The 16,831-nt window shown below is 45.8% G+C and overlaps 1 protein-coding gene across 1 annotated transcript in view; it reads right to left on the bottom strand.

Annotated features, from left to right (window-relative positions):
• The window catches only part of PLB1 (phospholipase B1), a 604,804-nt gene that overhangs the window by 96,168 nt on the left and 491,805 nt on the right, over positions 1-16,831 (bottom strand). The window contains exon 49 of the mRNA XM_086926127.1: positions 15,845-15,896. Within this exon, the coding sequence (XP_086782253.1) occupies positions 15,845-15,896 (52 nt within the window). The remainder of the gene's footprint in view (positions 1-15,844; positions 15,897-16,831) is intronic.

Raw genomic sequence — 16,831 nt, 5'->3', positions numbered from 1 at the left:
AGTCTGGTTTTCTCTCGCTCTTTGATCTCTTCCCGGGAGAGACCTGCCCTCCTTTCCTCGGAAGGAGCGGGGTCAGCTTCCGGGGCTTCGCTGTGTTGGTCCCGGGGACCAGCGGCGTTTACCTCCGCCCATGCTTCTAGGGCGTGTTTAAAGTCATCTTTTGTGCTCAGACCGGTGGTAGCAATGCCCAGTTCTATACAAAATTGTTTTAATTCTCGATGGTTGTACTCCTCCAGCTTGTCCATTTGGAATTTCTCTGTAGACCCGCTCTCTTGGGCCGGAATTGTGGTTTAGTCGTGGGGTGAGTTGCTTTCTGTACGATTACGTGTTGGTTCGGATCGCGCCGCTGGCCACCAATGTTAGACGGGACCTGGAGGGTCGGCCGAGGACAAGGGGAGAGGTCTCCGGGGAGAGCCGTCTCCAGCGATCGTACAGACAAGTAACTTCCCCCCCACAGAATAGGCACCACACAAGGATAAGAGGTAACGTTCTTTATAAGTAATCTCGAAGTATGGTAGAGTGGTACAAGGAGGTCTGGACTCAGGGGTCCCCTCGATTCTAGTCTCTTGGATGGGAAAGGGGTAGCGGGACAGTCTTACTACCAATCGGGTAGTTACGATGAGATGATGGGTAGCTCACAATCCTCGAGCTCGGCGTTCTTGGCGGACGGGTTGCGGCAGCGCCAGCAGATCCCGGAGTGGTCGAAGGTGGCAACGGTCCGCGGCAGCGCCTGCAGGTCCCGACGAAGATGGTAGTCACAACGGGTCGCGGCAGCGCCAGCAGGTCCCAACGAAGATGGTAGTTACAACGGGTCGCTGCAGCGCCAGCAGGTCCCAACGAAGATGGTAGATTGCAGAAGGCCGCAGCAGCGCCAGCGGCAGGACGACAGGTTCACAAGGCAGGGCTGCGGCAGCGCCAGCAGTCCGTCAAGGATGAGTTCTTCTCGGTGTCTCTCGACTCCAGGATACAACTGTCTTCCTGCTCTGGAGCTGCCCCAGTTATAGGTCTGGCGCCCTTTGATGTCCGGACCCTTGCACTTGGAGGTCGGGAGGTCCGGGATGAGGGAGTCCAGACACCCAGCAGGGAGGTGGAGCCAGCGCCCGGGGAAGCTGGGGGCGATCGGCACCTGGCGGGGGAGAGCCATCGACACTTCTTTCTCCCATTGACCTGCCAAGTGGTCCGTTCACCTCCTGGGTGGATGGTGGTGCCGGGCTGTCGGGGCCTGGCCAGGCCCAGGGTTGGGGTCGAGCTGAGGCCACGCGGCCTCGTGGTGCAGTGTCCAAGATGGCGGCCGAGCCGGGCAATGGTGCTGGCGGTGGGCCGGGCCGGTAATACAGAGATGTCCGGGAGCAGGGGTCCCGTAGGGGACGGGTTGCGAGTCGCATCGGTGGGTAGCACCTGGAGAGCCGGTGCCCGGGCCTTGTCGTGCGGGGAGGAAGCAAGCCCTTCATGTGGCCTGTCCAACAGGGGGATGTTCAGAAATAAGAAAATCGGTTTAAGAAGGTGTCTGCTTTCCAGTTAGAGTCAGAGCATGTGCATAATAGATGTAAGATTGATTCTGAAGGATAACAACATAATATGCTGCAGATTAAGTTCAGATCTTTGGGCACCCACGGAAGGATTTTATCTTTGGAAGGGAACATCCCAAATCAATGCTGCAGCAGCTTTGGTTTAATTCTTACTACAAAGGTTTGTCACAGGTATTTCTGGCGTCGGAGCCTCCTTTATAAGTTCATCACAGTCCATGCATAGGAAAGTTTGCTGAAATAATGTTTATCCTCCCGATCCTAACGAAAGTTCTCAATCACTGCGGGGGAGAAGGGGAAGTAACAGAGACAATGTCACAGGCCAACATCATAGTCATCCCCAAGGAAGGTAAAGACCCACAATGGCCGAAAAACTACCGGCCAATATCACTCATAAACCTAGACTGCAAAATATACGCCATAATCCTAGCAACAAGACTCAACAGACTACTCCCACAGCTAATAGGGAACACACAGGTAGGATACATGAAAACCCGAATGTCAAGCAACAACACAAGACTCCTCTGTCAGGTCATCGAACACTGCATAAACTCATACAAACCGGCAGTCGCTATCATGCTGGATGCAGAAAAGGCCTTCGACAGAGTCTCCTGGCACTTCCTAGAGAAATGCATGCAGGCATACAACCTGGGTGACAATTTCACTAGGAAGGTCATGGCCCTTTACAAAATTGCCAAAGCACAGATTGCTATCAACAGTGTATTTTTTTTTAATTATGACATTCTTACATCTAAAAGTTCTTCTAATTGTAGTGATTCTTGGGAAGTTTTGAGCAAGTAATACCATGGATTTTTGGAATGTGTGCTGTTGCTAGATATTTCAGCCCAAATATGACGACTCAGTGTGTTGCTGTTGGAAGTGTTCAGTTTATGGATTAGTTTAACAAATGATAGTCATCTTGCTATCAGCTGCTTTAAACAGTTCGCACAGGCATTGAAAGGTGTTTGCTGGTTGTAGCGTCTTCCCCAGCCCAGGAGCATGCAGATGAATCACGCCACACGGAAGCTGCGGTAAGCATTACTTTATTCCTCAGCATACAGTCATGCACTGTCATTACACCGTAACTCCCATTAACCACACCCTAACACCTCCCTGCATATTACGGTTCCTAGTGCTACATCTCCCCTGTTGGTAAATAAAAAGTTAAAGACATCACTAAAATATAAAATTTTCTCAACGAATCACCAAGATGCTCACACTTGTCTGTCTGCTCGGGTGACTTGAGGTGATCGAAGTTCACCCTGATTGGACAACAGTGACTGAGGCTCAGGCACTTGAACAGGACCTGCTGGAAGGTTCACCTCACACGTGGTTTCAGGACTTGACAAGTGTTGCGGTAGGTGTTTAAAATGTGATGTGTCACCAGTGATGGATTGTCCGGGAAGTTGTGGTGTCACCATATGTCCCTTTCATGGCACGACCTATAAAGAGGATCAGCGGCAAAAGGAGTGTTCTTTTTCCGTTTTCATTTCAACTTAACCTGTACCCAGTCTCCTTTGTCAAAAACTGTCTCCTGGGCATGGCGACGCTGATCTGCATAGTTGTCCTTTTTCTTTTCCGAGTTGCGTCGGAGTCTCGAATCTCATCAGCATTCACTGTTTGACCCGGGGTAGGCGGCTGGACTCTCACCAGTTGTGGAGTGAGGAGTTGATCGATAGATACGGAGGGCCTGGAACATATGCTTGGTTCAATTTGATTCCCTCCATTGACGCTTGTTGAATGACCCTTTTGAGGGTGGCCATGAATCGTTCAACTACACCATTGGCTGGAGCCAGAGAGGTGTTTGAAGTTGAATTGGATAAGAAATTCTTTGAACTCTTTGCTATTAAGGGCAAGCTATTATCAGTTTAGAGATTTCGGTGATACCCCATGTTGCAAAGATGTTATCAAGCCGTTTTATTACTTTGTGATAGGTTGTCAAAGATAGGTCTTCCACCAAAGGAAAACGCAAAATGTATCTATGATATCGTGAGATGGTGTCCATTCCCTAAAGGCCCAAAAAACACAACTACAGCCCTCTTCCAGGCATGGACATGAAGGTCAGACATTGAAACTGGGTGCTGCTTCACCTTTGTGGATAAACAATTCATTCAGCTCTTTCTCGACATGCTCATCTAACCAAGAAAACCAGACTCGATCTCTTAAGGTTAATTTGCTGTCTACAAGACCACAGTGTCCTTCATGGGCCAGCTCAATGACCAGATGTCTTAGGCTTCCGGGTATGATGATTCTAGAGCCTCACAGTATTGCACCTTCTTGGGTGACTGCTAACTCATCATGTATATTTTGTAACTTTTGGAATTCAACATCGTCGGCAAGGAGCTAGGTACTTCTCCTCCATGATTGCATGGTAATAAGTTATTTGATTATGGTCATGTCTTTAACTGCAATAGTCCCAGCAATGATTTGCACCATTGACATAGCCACAGGCATGGTGGATCATACAATAAAGTTGATAAATGCTTCAGCTGTCTTTGAGGTCGAACTGTGATGAGCTAGTGGCATTAATGAAAAATAATCTGCTGGGTTTTGATCTTTACTAGGTCTGTGCACCATCTCATAGTCCTACTTATGCAGTCTTAACCCTCAACTCTATATGTGAGGGGGCATCTTAGACTTCAGGTTTCCAAAAATTGTAAGCAACACCTAGGGCCAGATGTAGGTAGGCAAATACCGGTCGGTAACGGCTGAAATTCGGTGATTTCGGCCGTTACCGACCGGTATTTGGAAAATGAGATGTAGGGCCACCTAAAATACAGATTCTGTAATTTTACCGAATAGGTAATTTTACCGATTCTGTAAAATTACCGAATCAGTAAAATTACAGAATCTGTATTTTGCGATGTAGGTAGCACCCAATCAGTGCTACAGGGCTTTCAGAATTCGTTATTTACCACCAAATAGAAGTTGGTGGTAAATAATGAAAAGCCTTGAAAAAGCATTTTTTTTTGCTTTTCAAACGCTGCCATGTTGGGGGGATCCTTACGTAGCACCCATACACGATTGAGGGGTGCAACAGGGTGTCAAAGTGACACCCTGCCACCCTTCAATGTTTCCCCCAATTACCAAATCGGTATTGTACCGCTTTAGGTCTCTCAGTGGGGCACTCATGGTAGCAAAGTTGCGAATGTATCTTGAGCAATACCTGGCCATGCCTAGAAAGGATCGCAGCATAGTAACATTCTTGGGGGCAAGTGGATGACGGTGCTTGCACCTTGTCTGGAGTCACTCACCCATCAGAGAATATGTGGCCAAAAAAATGTGAGAGTGGTTTTGTGTAGGCCTGGGCAGAGTTTGCATAATTTTGCTATGCGGAACTCCTCCAAGTGTTGAAAAATCTCAGTTGGGCTCCGCAAGCTAATTTTTAGTGCTGGGAGTTTGTCACACAATTTTAAAACAGTGGCAAAAACACCACGCACAGCGAAGAGGGTGCTGCTTCTTTCTGCCACTCAATTAGATTTTCTACTTGAGCGTCAGCTTTCTCAACACGAGCGGCAGGTGTCTCAAAGTGAGCGGGAGTGACCTGCCGTGACTGCCCGGTTTGGGAAATCTCACCTGGAGGTGGTCTAGCTTATAATTTTTCTTGCTTGCCAACTCAATGTTGGTGTTCTACGCGAGAGGGAAAACTCTGCTCTGCACCGCTTTGTGGAGTTTTTCGGAACCCTGCACTATGTGTGGAGTGGGCAAAACTCTGCTAACTCTCCCGGTGGAGTGGAATTCGCAGCCCACCCCTAGTTTTGTGAAACTCACACTTTGCTGCATTCAGACTGAGATGCATCAGCAAGTAACTGGCCTACTTGGGTCGGGGCTTTGTCGTGTTCTTTTTGTATTCTCTCAAAAACCAGTATGAGCAACAGGGCGAATGTCTTCATTGATAATGACGCTGTACTTTCATTTTCTTGAGTTTTCCTAGACCACAGACTAACAACGGGAATCGGCTCATGATCTCAGACTGACTACAGAGGTTATAGTTGAGGGATATCAACCCCATGTCAGCAGCGGTGGCAAAACTGAGCAAACAGGCACTCGAAAAAGTCCCTTGTAGAACAAGAATAGTGGCTTGCACCAATGTCTTTTTGTGTTGCATTGTCGCTGTGAATGACCCTTGGCTTTGAAATGGCTCAAAAGCAGCCTAGGTATACACATTTGTGCCTGACGGAGTGAGATGAGATACAAAGGACAGACTGTTAGGCTTTTCCACTGGCATGCCTACCTGCCTCTCTGTTCTTTCTTGGCTTATACAACATCTGGCGAATGAAGGTGAGCAGAAATCTTTCTGAAAATTCCCCAGTTACTGACACCTGGTTCAGTGAAGCAGGTGAGCAAATAGCAAGGAGGAAAACCACTGTGGTCACATGCCACTGCATAGTACCAGTGCTTAATTTGAGCCAGTGGTTTCCTGACAGCCTGCCACAAGGTGGAGCTGTCTTGCCAATTTAGAGATAACTACAATAACAGTTAATTATTAATGCTATATTCATTAAAAATGACTATTGCCTGCCACCCAAGCCATCCTTATATATTTAGGGGCCTGAAGTAGTCCGAATTGTCACACTTGTAGGAGTGTGATGGTTAGTAGTTGTGTTGTGACTATCACTGGCAGCATAGCAGGGCAATGTGTGGCGGAAGCTGCAGTGGCCTCCTGAGAGAACCCTGGAACTTATTTTATGACAAATTAAGCACTGCATAGCACCCCATGCAGCCCCCGTGGTTTTTAACGCAGCAGCAAGAAAGTTGCCAGCACAAGAGCACGCGATACTCCTCAGTGGTATGAGAGAGCACCCAAGAAAACATTCTGAGCCTGTGCTGTAAGTAAGTGACTGCAAGTCAGCCTGCCCCAGAATCTCTACAGTCATTGAAATCAACTGCAATCGTCTTCTTCAGAGCGGTGCCCCAGAAGACAGTGAGGTACACAAAGAACATTAGATCTCTCAACATCAAGCTGCCATTTTGAACCCAGGCGCCCTTCAACAGAAACCAAAAATGAATTAGTCTCTTCAAGTACTACTTATGAACCACATGCAAGAACCAACAATGGATGTACACCAACAAAAACAGTCATTACAATAGAGTGGCCAACAAAGAGGAGATACTTGCTTTCAAGAATGTGCAAGAAAAGCTGTCTGAAATGGAACAAGCAATATTCCTTTGTGGCACAAGAACAGTCACACCACAGACACAATGTTGATAAACATCAACCTTGCACATAAGAGTCACAGAGAGCTAATATCAAACAAAAAGGCACTCGGAGACCAGGCTCTAGATCGTCTGGTGGAAGAACTGACTCAAGCATGTCACCCATGTCAAAGCACAGAGAAGCCCCTACAACCCCAGTAGCTAATACTTACTGACCTCCCATGCGCAGTGTGGTTAACGCTGGCAGCTGACTTCTATGGACCTCTGAACACCAAGGGATACCTCTTACTTGTCACTGATGAATATTCTCACCTTCCTCTGGTACGCCAAGTGCTGTCAACATCAGCGTCAACCTAACCCATCCTAGACTAAATGTTTGCAGCCTGGTGTGTTCCACTCACACAGAAGAATGACAATGTACACCCTTTCTCATTTGAAGTTTCACAAATTTGTGGCTTATTTAGGGATACATCATCAAAAAATAACACTGCTGCAGGCACAGACCAACAGAACGGCCGAAAGATTTGTGGTCTCCATAAAAAAGGTGGTGCAAATAACCAAGGTGAAGTAGATGTCTGTTGGTCAAGCCATATGCCAAGTTCGCCGTGACTATCACAACACACCCCACAGTTCCACAAGGAAGTGCCCATCAGAACTCGTGCTCCAAAGAGTCAGACAACACTTAAACAATTGGAAGACAAAATCCCACAAGATCATTAAGTCATAGTGGCCAGCAACCAAAAGGCCAAGGCAAAAATGAAAAGCAAGCAGATAGGATAGGATAGAGTTTTTTAAAGCACTCGAATGCCGAGGCGTTTTGGCGCTGAGAAGTGAGATAGAGGTACTGCAACAGCTATTCCAAACCTTAGATCGCTGGAAACAGCCAAGTTTTTAGGGATTTCCTAAAGAGAAGCCTATTCAACATTAATCTCATGGCAATGGGCAGCTGGTTCCACAGTTTGGCTGCACAGTGAGGCAGGCTCCTACCTCCCCATCTGACTCTACGTATTTTAGAGATACAGATGAGGACTGCGTTTGTGAATCTGAGGTTTCTGGTGGGAGTGTATCAAGAAAATAAATTCCGGAAATCAGATGCCCCTCCGCCATACAATGCCTTATGGACCAGTCATAAGGCTTTAAACTCCGTCCTTTGCTGAATTGGGAGCCAGTGTAATGACGTGATGGCAGCAGAGGTGGGAAGTCCCCTAGGAATATTTAACAATAAGCGAGCTGCAGCATTTTAAATTGATTGTAATTTTGCCCTCTACTCTTTGTCAATGCCTATAAAAAGTGCATTGCTGTTGTTGTAATACTTTATTCGATAGATATTTATCATAAAAGTACAAACATACAAAATACATAAAAACAATTTACCCAATAGTATTACATTTCCAGCAGAACAGCACAGAACAATTTAAAAAAGGGAAGGGAAAAAGAGTTAAAACAATACAATCATCCTAAATAAGCTTTTATACATTGCCCATCAACCTAGAGCCGATTATCCAGGCACCCGCGAGGTATTTTGCGACCCCACAGACGATATACATAGAGGCAGTGTTGGTTAACATAAAACGCAGGGCTGATCTATGATCCTTCACAATCAGAACCCTGCACACTGGTTTCAACCATTTATTCCTAACATGCTTATAGGCTGTACAAGCGAATAGAAAGTGGCCCAGGGTTTCCTCCGGGCAACTGCAGCCTGGGCAATTTAAGTCATGCCCCCCCTTGCTTTTTCACCCTTCCATAAATTTTTTGAGGGGCAGAGTACCGTATCTCAGCTTCAAAAACAAAGTCCTGTCTCTGGGTAGCTGGATAAAGTCCAGGAAGGGTTCCAGCTTACAAGATGGTTTATGATCAAGGAAGTTGATCGTCAGGGTTCCCAATTTGGGGTTGACATAAACCTTGGCCTCAACCCAATCCCAATATAACTTTTTGACAATTTGTTTAGCAGGTGGACATTGCAAGGCCCAAGACTCTCCCAAGCCGATAGATGTTGCCAACAACTTAAGGTTGTTAAGCCACTTTATCTTGTTGTTGACATTAAGGGATATTAATTCGTCCAGCACTCGAGCATATTCTGTTAATTCTTGAGTCCTTCTAAGGCGCACCCAAAATAACAGCGGCCTAAGATGGACTTTATCAGAAATTGGTTTTTTACCCAAGTCAAAAAATAATGGTATCAAAGGGGTTGACACTGGGAGTGATACCAAATCTCTAATGAACTTGTTCTCTGCAGATGCCAGGGCCTTGATGTTTTCGGTACCCCATAATTCAGAACCATAAACTGCCGAGGCTACAGCCTTCCCTTCATAGACTGCCAAGGCTGGAGCAACCGGTCTGCTAATGGAGAGGCGCTGGTTCTTTAGTATCGCTCCAGAGACCCTTTTGAGATTAAGTACCATTTTAGATATGTGAGAGCCCCAGGACATATTGTTGGATAGCCTGACCCCCAGGTAGTCGAATTCATTCACCACCTCCAGATGGGACCTGAACAGTGTGATATGCACCTTCCTAACCTTTCTATTTGCGGATAAAACCATTAACTTTGTTTTCAAGGTGTTTATCGATAGACCACGCTCTTTGCAGAAGAGAGAGAAACGGTCAAGCAATTTTTGCAGGCCCTTCGGGGTCTTAGACATCAGGAGGGTATCGTCCGCAAAGAGGAATGTGGGGGCCTTCTCTCTGGCAAGGACAGGCGCGTCCGCAGGATCCTCCCTCAAATGGTCCACCACCCCATTTATAAAGAGGGAGAACAACGTTGGAGCCATCACGCATCCCTACCGCACCCCTCTGTTGACTGGTACCCTCCCTGTCAATTGCCCCTGACTCCCCCACTGTATCCTTGCAAAATTGTCCTCATGGAGCTTGATGACAAGTTGCAGCAAATAGCTAGGAAACCCCATGGACAATAATACCTCCCATAGTTTAGCACGTGGAATAACATCAAATGCGGTTTTGAGGTCTATGAAAGCCAAATAAAGGCTGCCCTTATTAATAGATACTGACTTCCAATAGACCGCACAAAACCAAAACACCTGGTCCATTGCACCAACATTCCGCTTAAACCCAGCCTGAAAATGTGTTAGTACACCTTCATCCATAAGCCATGTCTCTACTCTGCTTATAATGACCCTGCCAACTACCTTTTGGATGGTATCAATTAAACTAATTGGTCTGTAGTTGGCAGGGTCCTCTCTATCACCTTTTTATATAAATCGTGATCACCTCCGCCCCTTTCCAAGATTCCAGGACGGGATGACCTAGCTGGATTAGATTCATTAGGCATGCTATGAAGTCTGCCCAAATTAGGGGGTCATAAGATAATAAGTCTCCAGGCAAGCCATCTGGGCCGGCTGCTTTACCTGGAAGGATATTGGAGATAGCATCTCGGACCTCTCGCGGGGAGAATGGGATTGCCTCGGTAGGAGAATCTGTTCTTATGTGGGACGAAGATAATGGTATTGGGTAAGCTTAAGCATCATCATCACAATATAATTTTAAAAAATGGGCATGCCATTGCTGTTCATTAATGTGATTTAAAATGGGATCAACTCCTCTACGGTCTAAAATATTAATTAGTTTCCAAAAAATGACTGAATTCTTTCCACAGGACGCGATTTTAAGCTGCTGCCAATGGTCCTCCTCCCAGTTTTTTTTTTGCTAGAAAAATAGTGTTGCGGTAGTCCCTCCTGGCCAGTCTCACTGCTATGGGGTCTTTTAATTTTATAGCTAGAGCAATAGCCTTCCTCTTGTTTCTACAATTTGCTGTGTACCAAGGATTAGTCTTTGGGGGTCGAGGATCAGCCGGTGGGTTCCCCTTGGAGTTTTTAAGGAAATACTTTCCTATTTCAACTGTAAAATTCTGGTATTGAGCTAATAATTTCGACCCAGAAAAATTTGGATTTGCCAAATCCACCACTGCAAGACGGGAAGTTTCAGCTATAACTAGCTCCTTGATACAGTTAAGTTTCCCCTCTTCGCACTTAACCACATCCCATCTTAGTTTCCTGTTGCAGTTAGAGGGAAAGACCTCCTTAGTGATCAACTTCGGCCCGCACTCTCGCATATCCCATTGGCCCAATTGATTCCCATACACAAAGGGTTATGATCACTGTCTGAGGACTGCCTGACCTCCATATCTACAAGGTTGGCCCAGGATTGGACGTCTAAAAAGATGTAATCAATTCGCGATGGGGAGCCTATCCTATTGTAGGTCATCGCCCCATTGCGATCAGAAGTGGTCCGCCCATTAAGAGCCCGTAGGTTGTGGTCCAAGGCCAGAGCATTCAGCTGGATTGCTCTGGCGGACCATTTCTTGATGGGAGCCAGTACTAGAGGGGGTATAGAGTGTCTCCAGTCCTCCGAGCTCCAACCCAATATGTCCTTATCATCCAGGGGTTCAAATGTGCAGTTGAAATCACCCCCCACCAGGATTTTTGACCCAGGTGGCAGTTCTGCTAACTTAGTATCTAACAGCTCAGTTGTTTGCGAAGTTTGGCCACCCTGTGCCCCTCTTGCATAAACACAAAAAAATTGTATATTACCCCCATGGGGGCTTTTCAGGGAGATATGCAAAATGTCATTGGAGGGGACACTATGCATAGTGACCACATAGTTTAGATTTATATTCACCCATATGAGAAGGCCACCAGACAGGCGACCTTTCCCTGAGGAGACTGCCGGAACGTAATATGTGGAGTACCCATTTTTGTATGGCGGGGACAGACACCAGGTTTCCTGAAACATGCAAATATGGAAGGGATCAATAAAATCGTTCCAATCTGGAATTGCAAGGTTTTTCCTAAGCCCTGCTATGTTCCAGGAAAGAATATTAATGGGAGTGAGGGCTACAGTCGGTGCAGTAGTTAAGTGTGTGACACCGGCTTCCTCTTCACTAAGACTAGAGCCGCAGGATTCCAAGTGTACTTGGCCCTCCCCAGCACAGCCAACTTCAACCCCTGGAGGGTCTATCACTTCCCTCAAGTGCATTGCAGTAATCTAACCGTGAGAGGATGAGGGCCACTACCACTGATTTCCTCAACTCCTGGGGGATGAAAGGAAAAATCTTCCTAAAAAGCTTCAATAAAAAGAAGCAGGAGGAGGTTACACTATTGATCTGAACCGCAAAGTTAAGCTGGTCATCAAAGATAACCCCCAGGTTCTTGGTTTTGTTGGATGGAATGGGACATTCACCCGCCTCTGTCGGCCACCAAGTTGAGTTCCACAGGGAAGGAACATTGCCAAACTTCATCACCTCCGTCTTATCCATATTGATCTGTAGGTAACGACTCATCCAACTCCTGATGTGCGGTAGACCAACATGGAAGTTAGCGGCAGTAGCCTCAGAGTGTTTAGGTACAGAAATGACAATCCGTGAGTCGTTTGCATACGAGACCAATGAGAAATGAGGCTCTCTGATGAGTGTGGCGAATGGGGTGACGTATGTATTCAACAATGTTGGCGATAGTGCTGATCCCTGAGGCACTCCACACGGTAGTAGGAAAGAATCAAATTGCAAGTTTTCCCAATGTATGCTCTGTTCTCTAGAGGACAGAAACGAGAAGAGAAGGGACAGAGCCAGTTCCCCAATCCCCACAGCCTTCAGCCGCCGCACTAACACTGTGGTTCACTGTGTCAAATGCTGCTGATAGGTCTAGGGGGATAAGGATGGCTCTGCCCGCTCCATCCTCCTGCCTGCGAATCTCCTCAGTTGCCATAATCAAGGCCGTCTCGTCGAGTGACATGACCGGAAGCCATCCTGACTAGAGTCCAGCAGATTGTTAGTGTCTAAATATTGCATGAGCTCCTGATTTACCGAACTTTCAAGAATTTTGGCTGTAATTGGCAGACATGAAATGGGTCGAGAATTCTTAACCTCCATGGGATCTAGGACCGTTTTTTTCAAAATTGGTCTTATGCAGGCTTTTTTCCAGACCGATTGATATGTCCCCGATGCAAGTACTTGATTTAGGAAAGGGGTTAAATATGAGATAATCATCCTGGAAGCCAGGTGCATGATGGTTGGTGGACATGGGTCTTTCGGGGAGCCCAATTTAGTTGACAGTAAGATGGTATTCACTTCTTTTGAAGTAAGAGAACTAAAGCTATTTAATTTGCACTGAGGTGACCTTTCCTCCAGTGCTAGGTCGGGGTCATTCTGTACAGACTTCAGGTAGTTGTTAAGGTCATCATAGATTAGTTGCACCTTGGTCTGAAAGAAATTCGCAACTTTATTACAAAAGGCTTGGTCTGGCTTAAATGAACTGACCTGTTGTGGTTTGAATAATGCTTGTACGGATTCAAAAAGCTCCTTAGTGGAGTTTTTAGCCGCCTCGATTTCTGCAGTATAGTAGGTGATTTTTGCTTTTATAATAGCCTCTTTATAACTGTTGAGTTCTATATTAATTGCAGGCACGCTAAGCTGAGCAACCCCATCTTAGTGCTGGTGCGACAACAGCAGAGCCGAAAGCCTGATGCTCCTTTTCTGAACAAGCCACTAACAATCACCAAGTCAAAGGCACCATAGTAACAGAAGTATCACAAAGAATTCTATGTACCTGAAGAAGAAGAAAGGCATGAAAATGAGATTATCAGAGCGCGTTATGGTCACAATTCTGTCGACGGAGAAAGTGGAAGGAACCAGTACAGTGATGTAGGCTCTGACGGGAGCTCTCTGCTGAATGAAGCAATAGAACCAAAGCCTGCAGATGGTTGGAGCCACTCCATAGCAGCCTACACCCGTCACAAACAACCCAACACCCAAGCGGTTAGTCAAGTTATGTCAGCCTTTTTTTCTCTAAGTCTATGCTTTTTTCTCTCTATCTCTCTCGCTCCTCAGGTTTCGCCTTCCTTTAATTTTGTTTGTTGGAAAAAGGGTGGAGATGTCATATTTCATGAGTAGTCAGAGCAATGGAGCCCTGTTGAAACAGAGCAAGGAGGAACTCGACACCACCTCAGGACACCTACAGGGAGGGAATGGAAGTGGTGGGGGATGGGAAGATGTGGGGGATGGGAAGGATATTGCTATATCTGGGGACCACGCGGTAAGAAGGGGGTTCTGCTGCTTACTGTAGGACGGTGTCTGGGACCTCAATAAAAGATAAAAAGCTCAATTACGTGGCTTCACGTGCTCTCTTGTCCCACACGACACACCAGACACACGGCCACACACATGCCTTGTAGTAGACACCAGAGTCAGACCATCCACACTGGAGGCCTTGTTGCTCCTACAAACATACACAGAAAGAGACCTGGTCTCATAGTACACTCATCTCTAAGGAGTGGTCACTACAATAAGATGGGCTGTCCAGGGACAAAGTTACTATCAAGTTCCAAAACGGCCAACATTCAAGTACATATCTAAACAACGTAAATACATATTTTGTCTGTTTGTAAATATATAGAATTGGCATCTAACTAAATATATGAAATATATATACTACATACCTACTGGACCCATTTGCCCTACTTTTTGTGATTTCTGCTACTCCTGGTTTCTTGGTTCATAAATTGTAAGCCCGCGGTTGCCCTTCCCTTAAAGTTCATCCAAATTGTGGTATTTCCTTGCCAGTTTTGTACCACCACTAATCACCTATCCTGCAGGTGGCAGTGGCATTACGCAAAATGATGGGTTACACCAGCATAAAGTGGTGTGGCGGTAGTGAGACTCCCATACCTAATAAATATTCACAGGTCTTAGGCTGATAGGCTGAATTGGGGGGTCTCTGAACGGCGGGGAGGAGGCCCCTTGAGCCGCTGCAGGGGTTTGCCGTAAGCCCTGGAAGGAAGGCCTTGAAATATTGGCTATTTTATTCTGTGTTTCGGTATTTGGTCATTTAAACAATTATGCATACTATCTGTTTCCAAAGATAATTCGCCCGAACGGAGGACAGTGATCCAGTTATGACTTGCTAGGAGCCACATAAGATCAATAGTTGCACACTTTTGTTGTCTGATTTAAAACTGTTTTGCATCGAGGTGAAGTGGGAAAAGCGTGTTTTGTCTCTGCAATTAAAATGTATGTAAACCTTGGGCTCCTTGGCACCTCGTTTCTAATTGCTGGGGTTGCGAAGAGAAGTGATTTCACGTGTCTGTAATTCCGAGAAATGCCTGCAGCTCTGAGTCTCAGAAACAGGAGACGTTGCTTATATTATAATGTACACAAAGGCTGGGGCAGAGGGTCAGCGCCATTTTTAGCGTCAGGCTTCGTTCTGAGGAGGTGTGTGTTCACTGTCTCTGTAGATTAAACGAGTTCTTAGGGGTGCTGGTGCCTGAGAGACATTGTTATTAAAAAACGTTATCCGAGTCTCTCAAAGTAGTCTTCCAAAATATAACTTAGATTTACAATTAGCTTTAGTGAGATCAAATTGCATCTTTATGAAATACCCATTTGCTGCATTTTCTGCTGGAGTTTAACTAACTCCATAACTACCTTCCTTAAACTTTAAGCATCAAACAAACCTGCAGGTACTGAAGAGCAGGACCAAGCAGAGATTTACAGGCTGCGGCCGCCATTTTGAAACACTCAAGGCCCCATTTATGCATCGCTGCAACACTTCTCAGTGCGCCCTCATTGCGACACCAAGGATGCGCAATCATGTCGCATCAGTGTTACTGACGTATCTGTAGGCGCAAAAGTGACGCATTGCTGGGGTGTCTGAAAACAGACACAACTTCAGCAATGTGTCCTTTCACATGGCCTGTGTCACATGGCAGGCATAAGGGTTTGACGCAATGGGGTCTTAGAAGTGGCACACCCACCCTGCATACATTATACCTGACGCAGGTATAATGTAGCGCAGGGGTTTACGAAGTGATGCGTCACTTTGTAGATATGGCTCAACGTGGGGCACTATTTACGCCGCCACAGTGTCACAAAAATGTGTAAATGTGACTCAAGGGCTCATAAATAATATCATCAGAGAGCTGAGGGAATGCGTATTTCAAAACACGGGTGGCTGAATGAAAATAATACCTCAGCATGATAGTTCCCATTCGTTTATGTTGTCGTTTAACGCAATGAAAGGGTTCGGATTACATCGTGAGCAGGAGCAACTGCATATTCAAAAGGACTCAATGGAAAACACAGCCCTTACTTAAAGGGTTAACCCTTCCCAATAACACGTCCCAGTCTCCTATATCTGTAGAACCACACTCACCGAGCTCTGCTTCATCCGGTCCACTAGGTCACGGGCTTGTGCTGCCATATTCCTAGAGGGAGGAAAGACTTTCTGTGATTACAACATAAGGGCTAGCTTGTTTGGTTGAAGTTGGCAAACATAATTGAATTTACAGAGATTTCCAAACCCTGTGTAAATGCAAATGTATAAACATTGCTCTTGCTCCAATTGGTTTGACTCTTTGCCTCAACCAAACCAATTCATTTAATTGCTGTTTTTGTTACTACCAATAACATAGATCCCAACATGCAGTTACTTGAAATGGTAACAAATTATCTCTCCAAGTATTTGGCAACAATGAGTGACCTGAAAGGTGCACTCTCTGGAGTTCATCAATGTGGCGTCTTCCTTATTCCGACAAGAGTAGCTGTCCCAATTTGTTATTTTCATTTTATTGATCTATGTTGCCTTTAATTGTATCTCCTTTAAGCAGACAGTGACAATTGAACACACTGGATTATTTTTAGATGGCTTCTTAGATGATCCTCCTGGGGCCATTAGGAAATTCACCATCGTTACCAACAGTTACATCATAATTTCCTGCTCTTTCTATCTGCAATCTGATCTTCTTGTCTAGTCTCATATGCTATAGCTGGTCATTCTGACTGGAATTCCTCACCATTATCCTTTCATGTTTCTCCAACTTCAGCTGATGCTTCCAGCCCTTCTTGGGTCTCGTGCCTGCAGCCACCTCCCTATTTACCTCAATTTGACCTCCCAAAAACATTCTCAATTCAACCCTCTTTAACTTGATGCCTTATATTTCTGTGTGTACCTTCTATCCGTGGGACTCAGGAGAGATCATTAAGGCTGGAGGTAAAACAGAGCAGGTAGACTTTCAGCCAAATGGTGAGAAAGGAGCGCGAGGATGTGGGACGTGTTGTGTGCAGGGGTTGCACTACTGTAAAAACACAACACAATGATGGATAGAATGCTTGAATGAATCTTATCCATTGGTGATCGCTT

The sequence above is a fragment of the Lissotriton vulgaris genome, chromosome 6, assembly GCF_964263255.1.
Source record: "Lissotriton vulgaris chromosome 6, aLisVul1.2, whole genome shotgun sequence".
Taxonomy (NCBI): Eukaryota; Metazoa; Chordata; class Amphibia; order Caudata; family Salamandridae; genus Lissotriton; species Lissotriton vulgaris.
The sequence above is the reverse complement of the archived record's forward strand: the minus strand, read 5'-3'. Positions and strand labels throughout refer to the sequence as shown.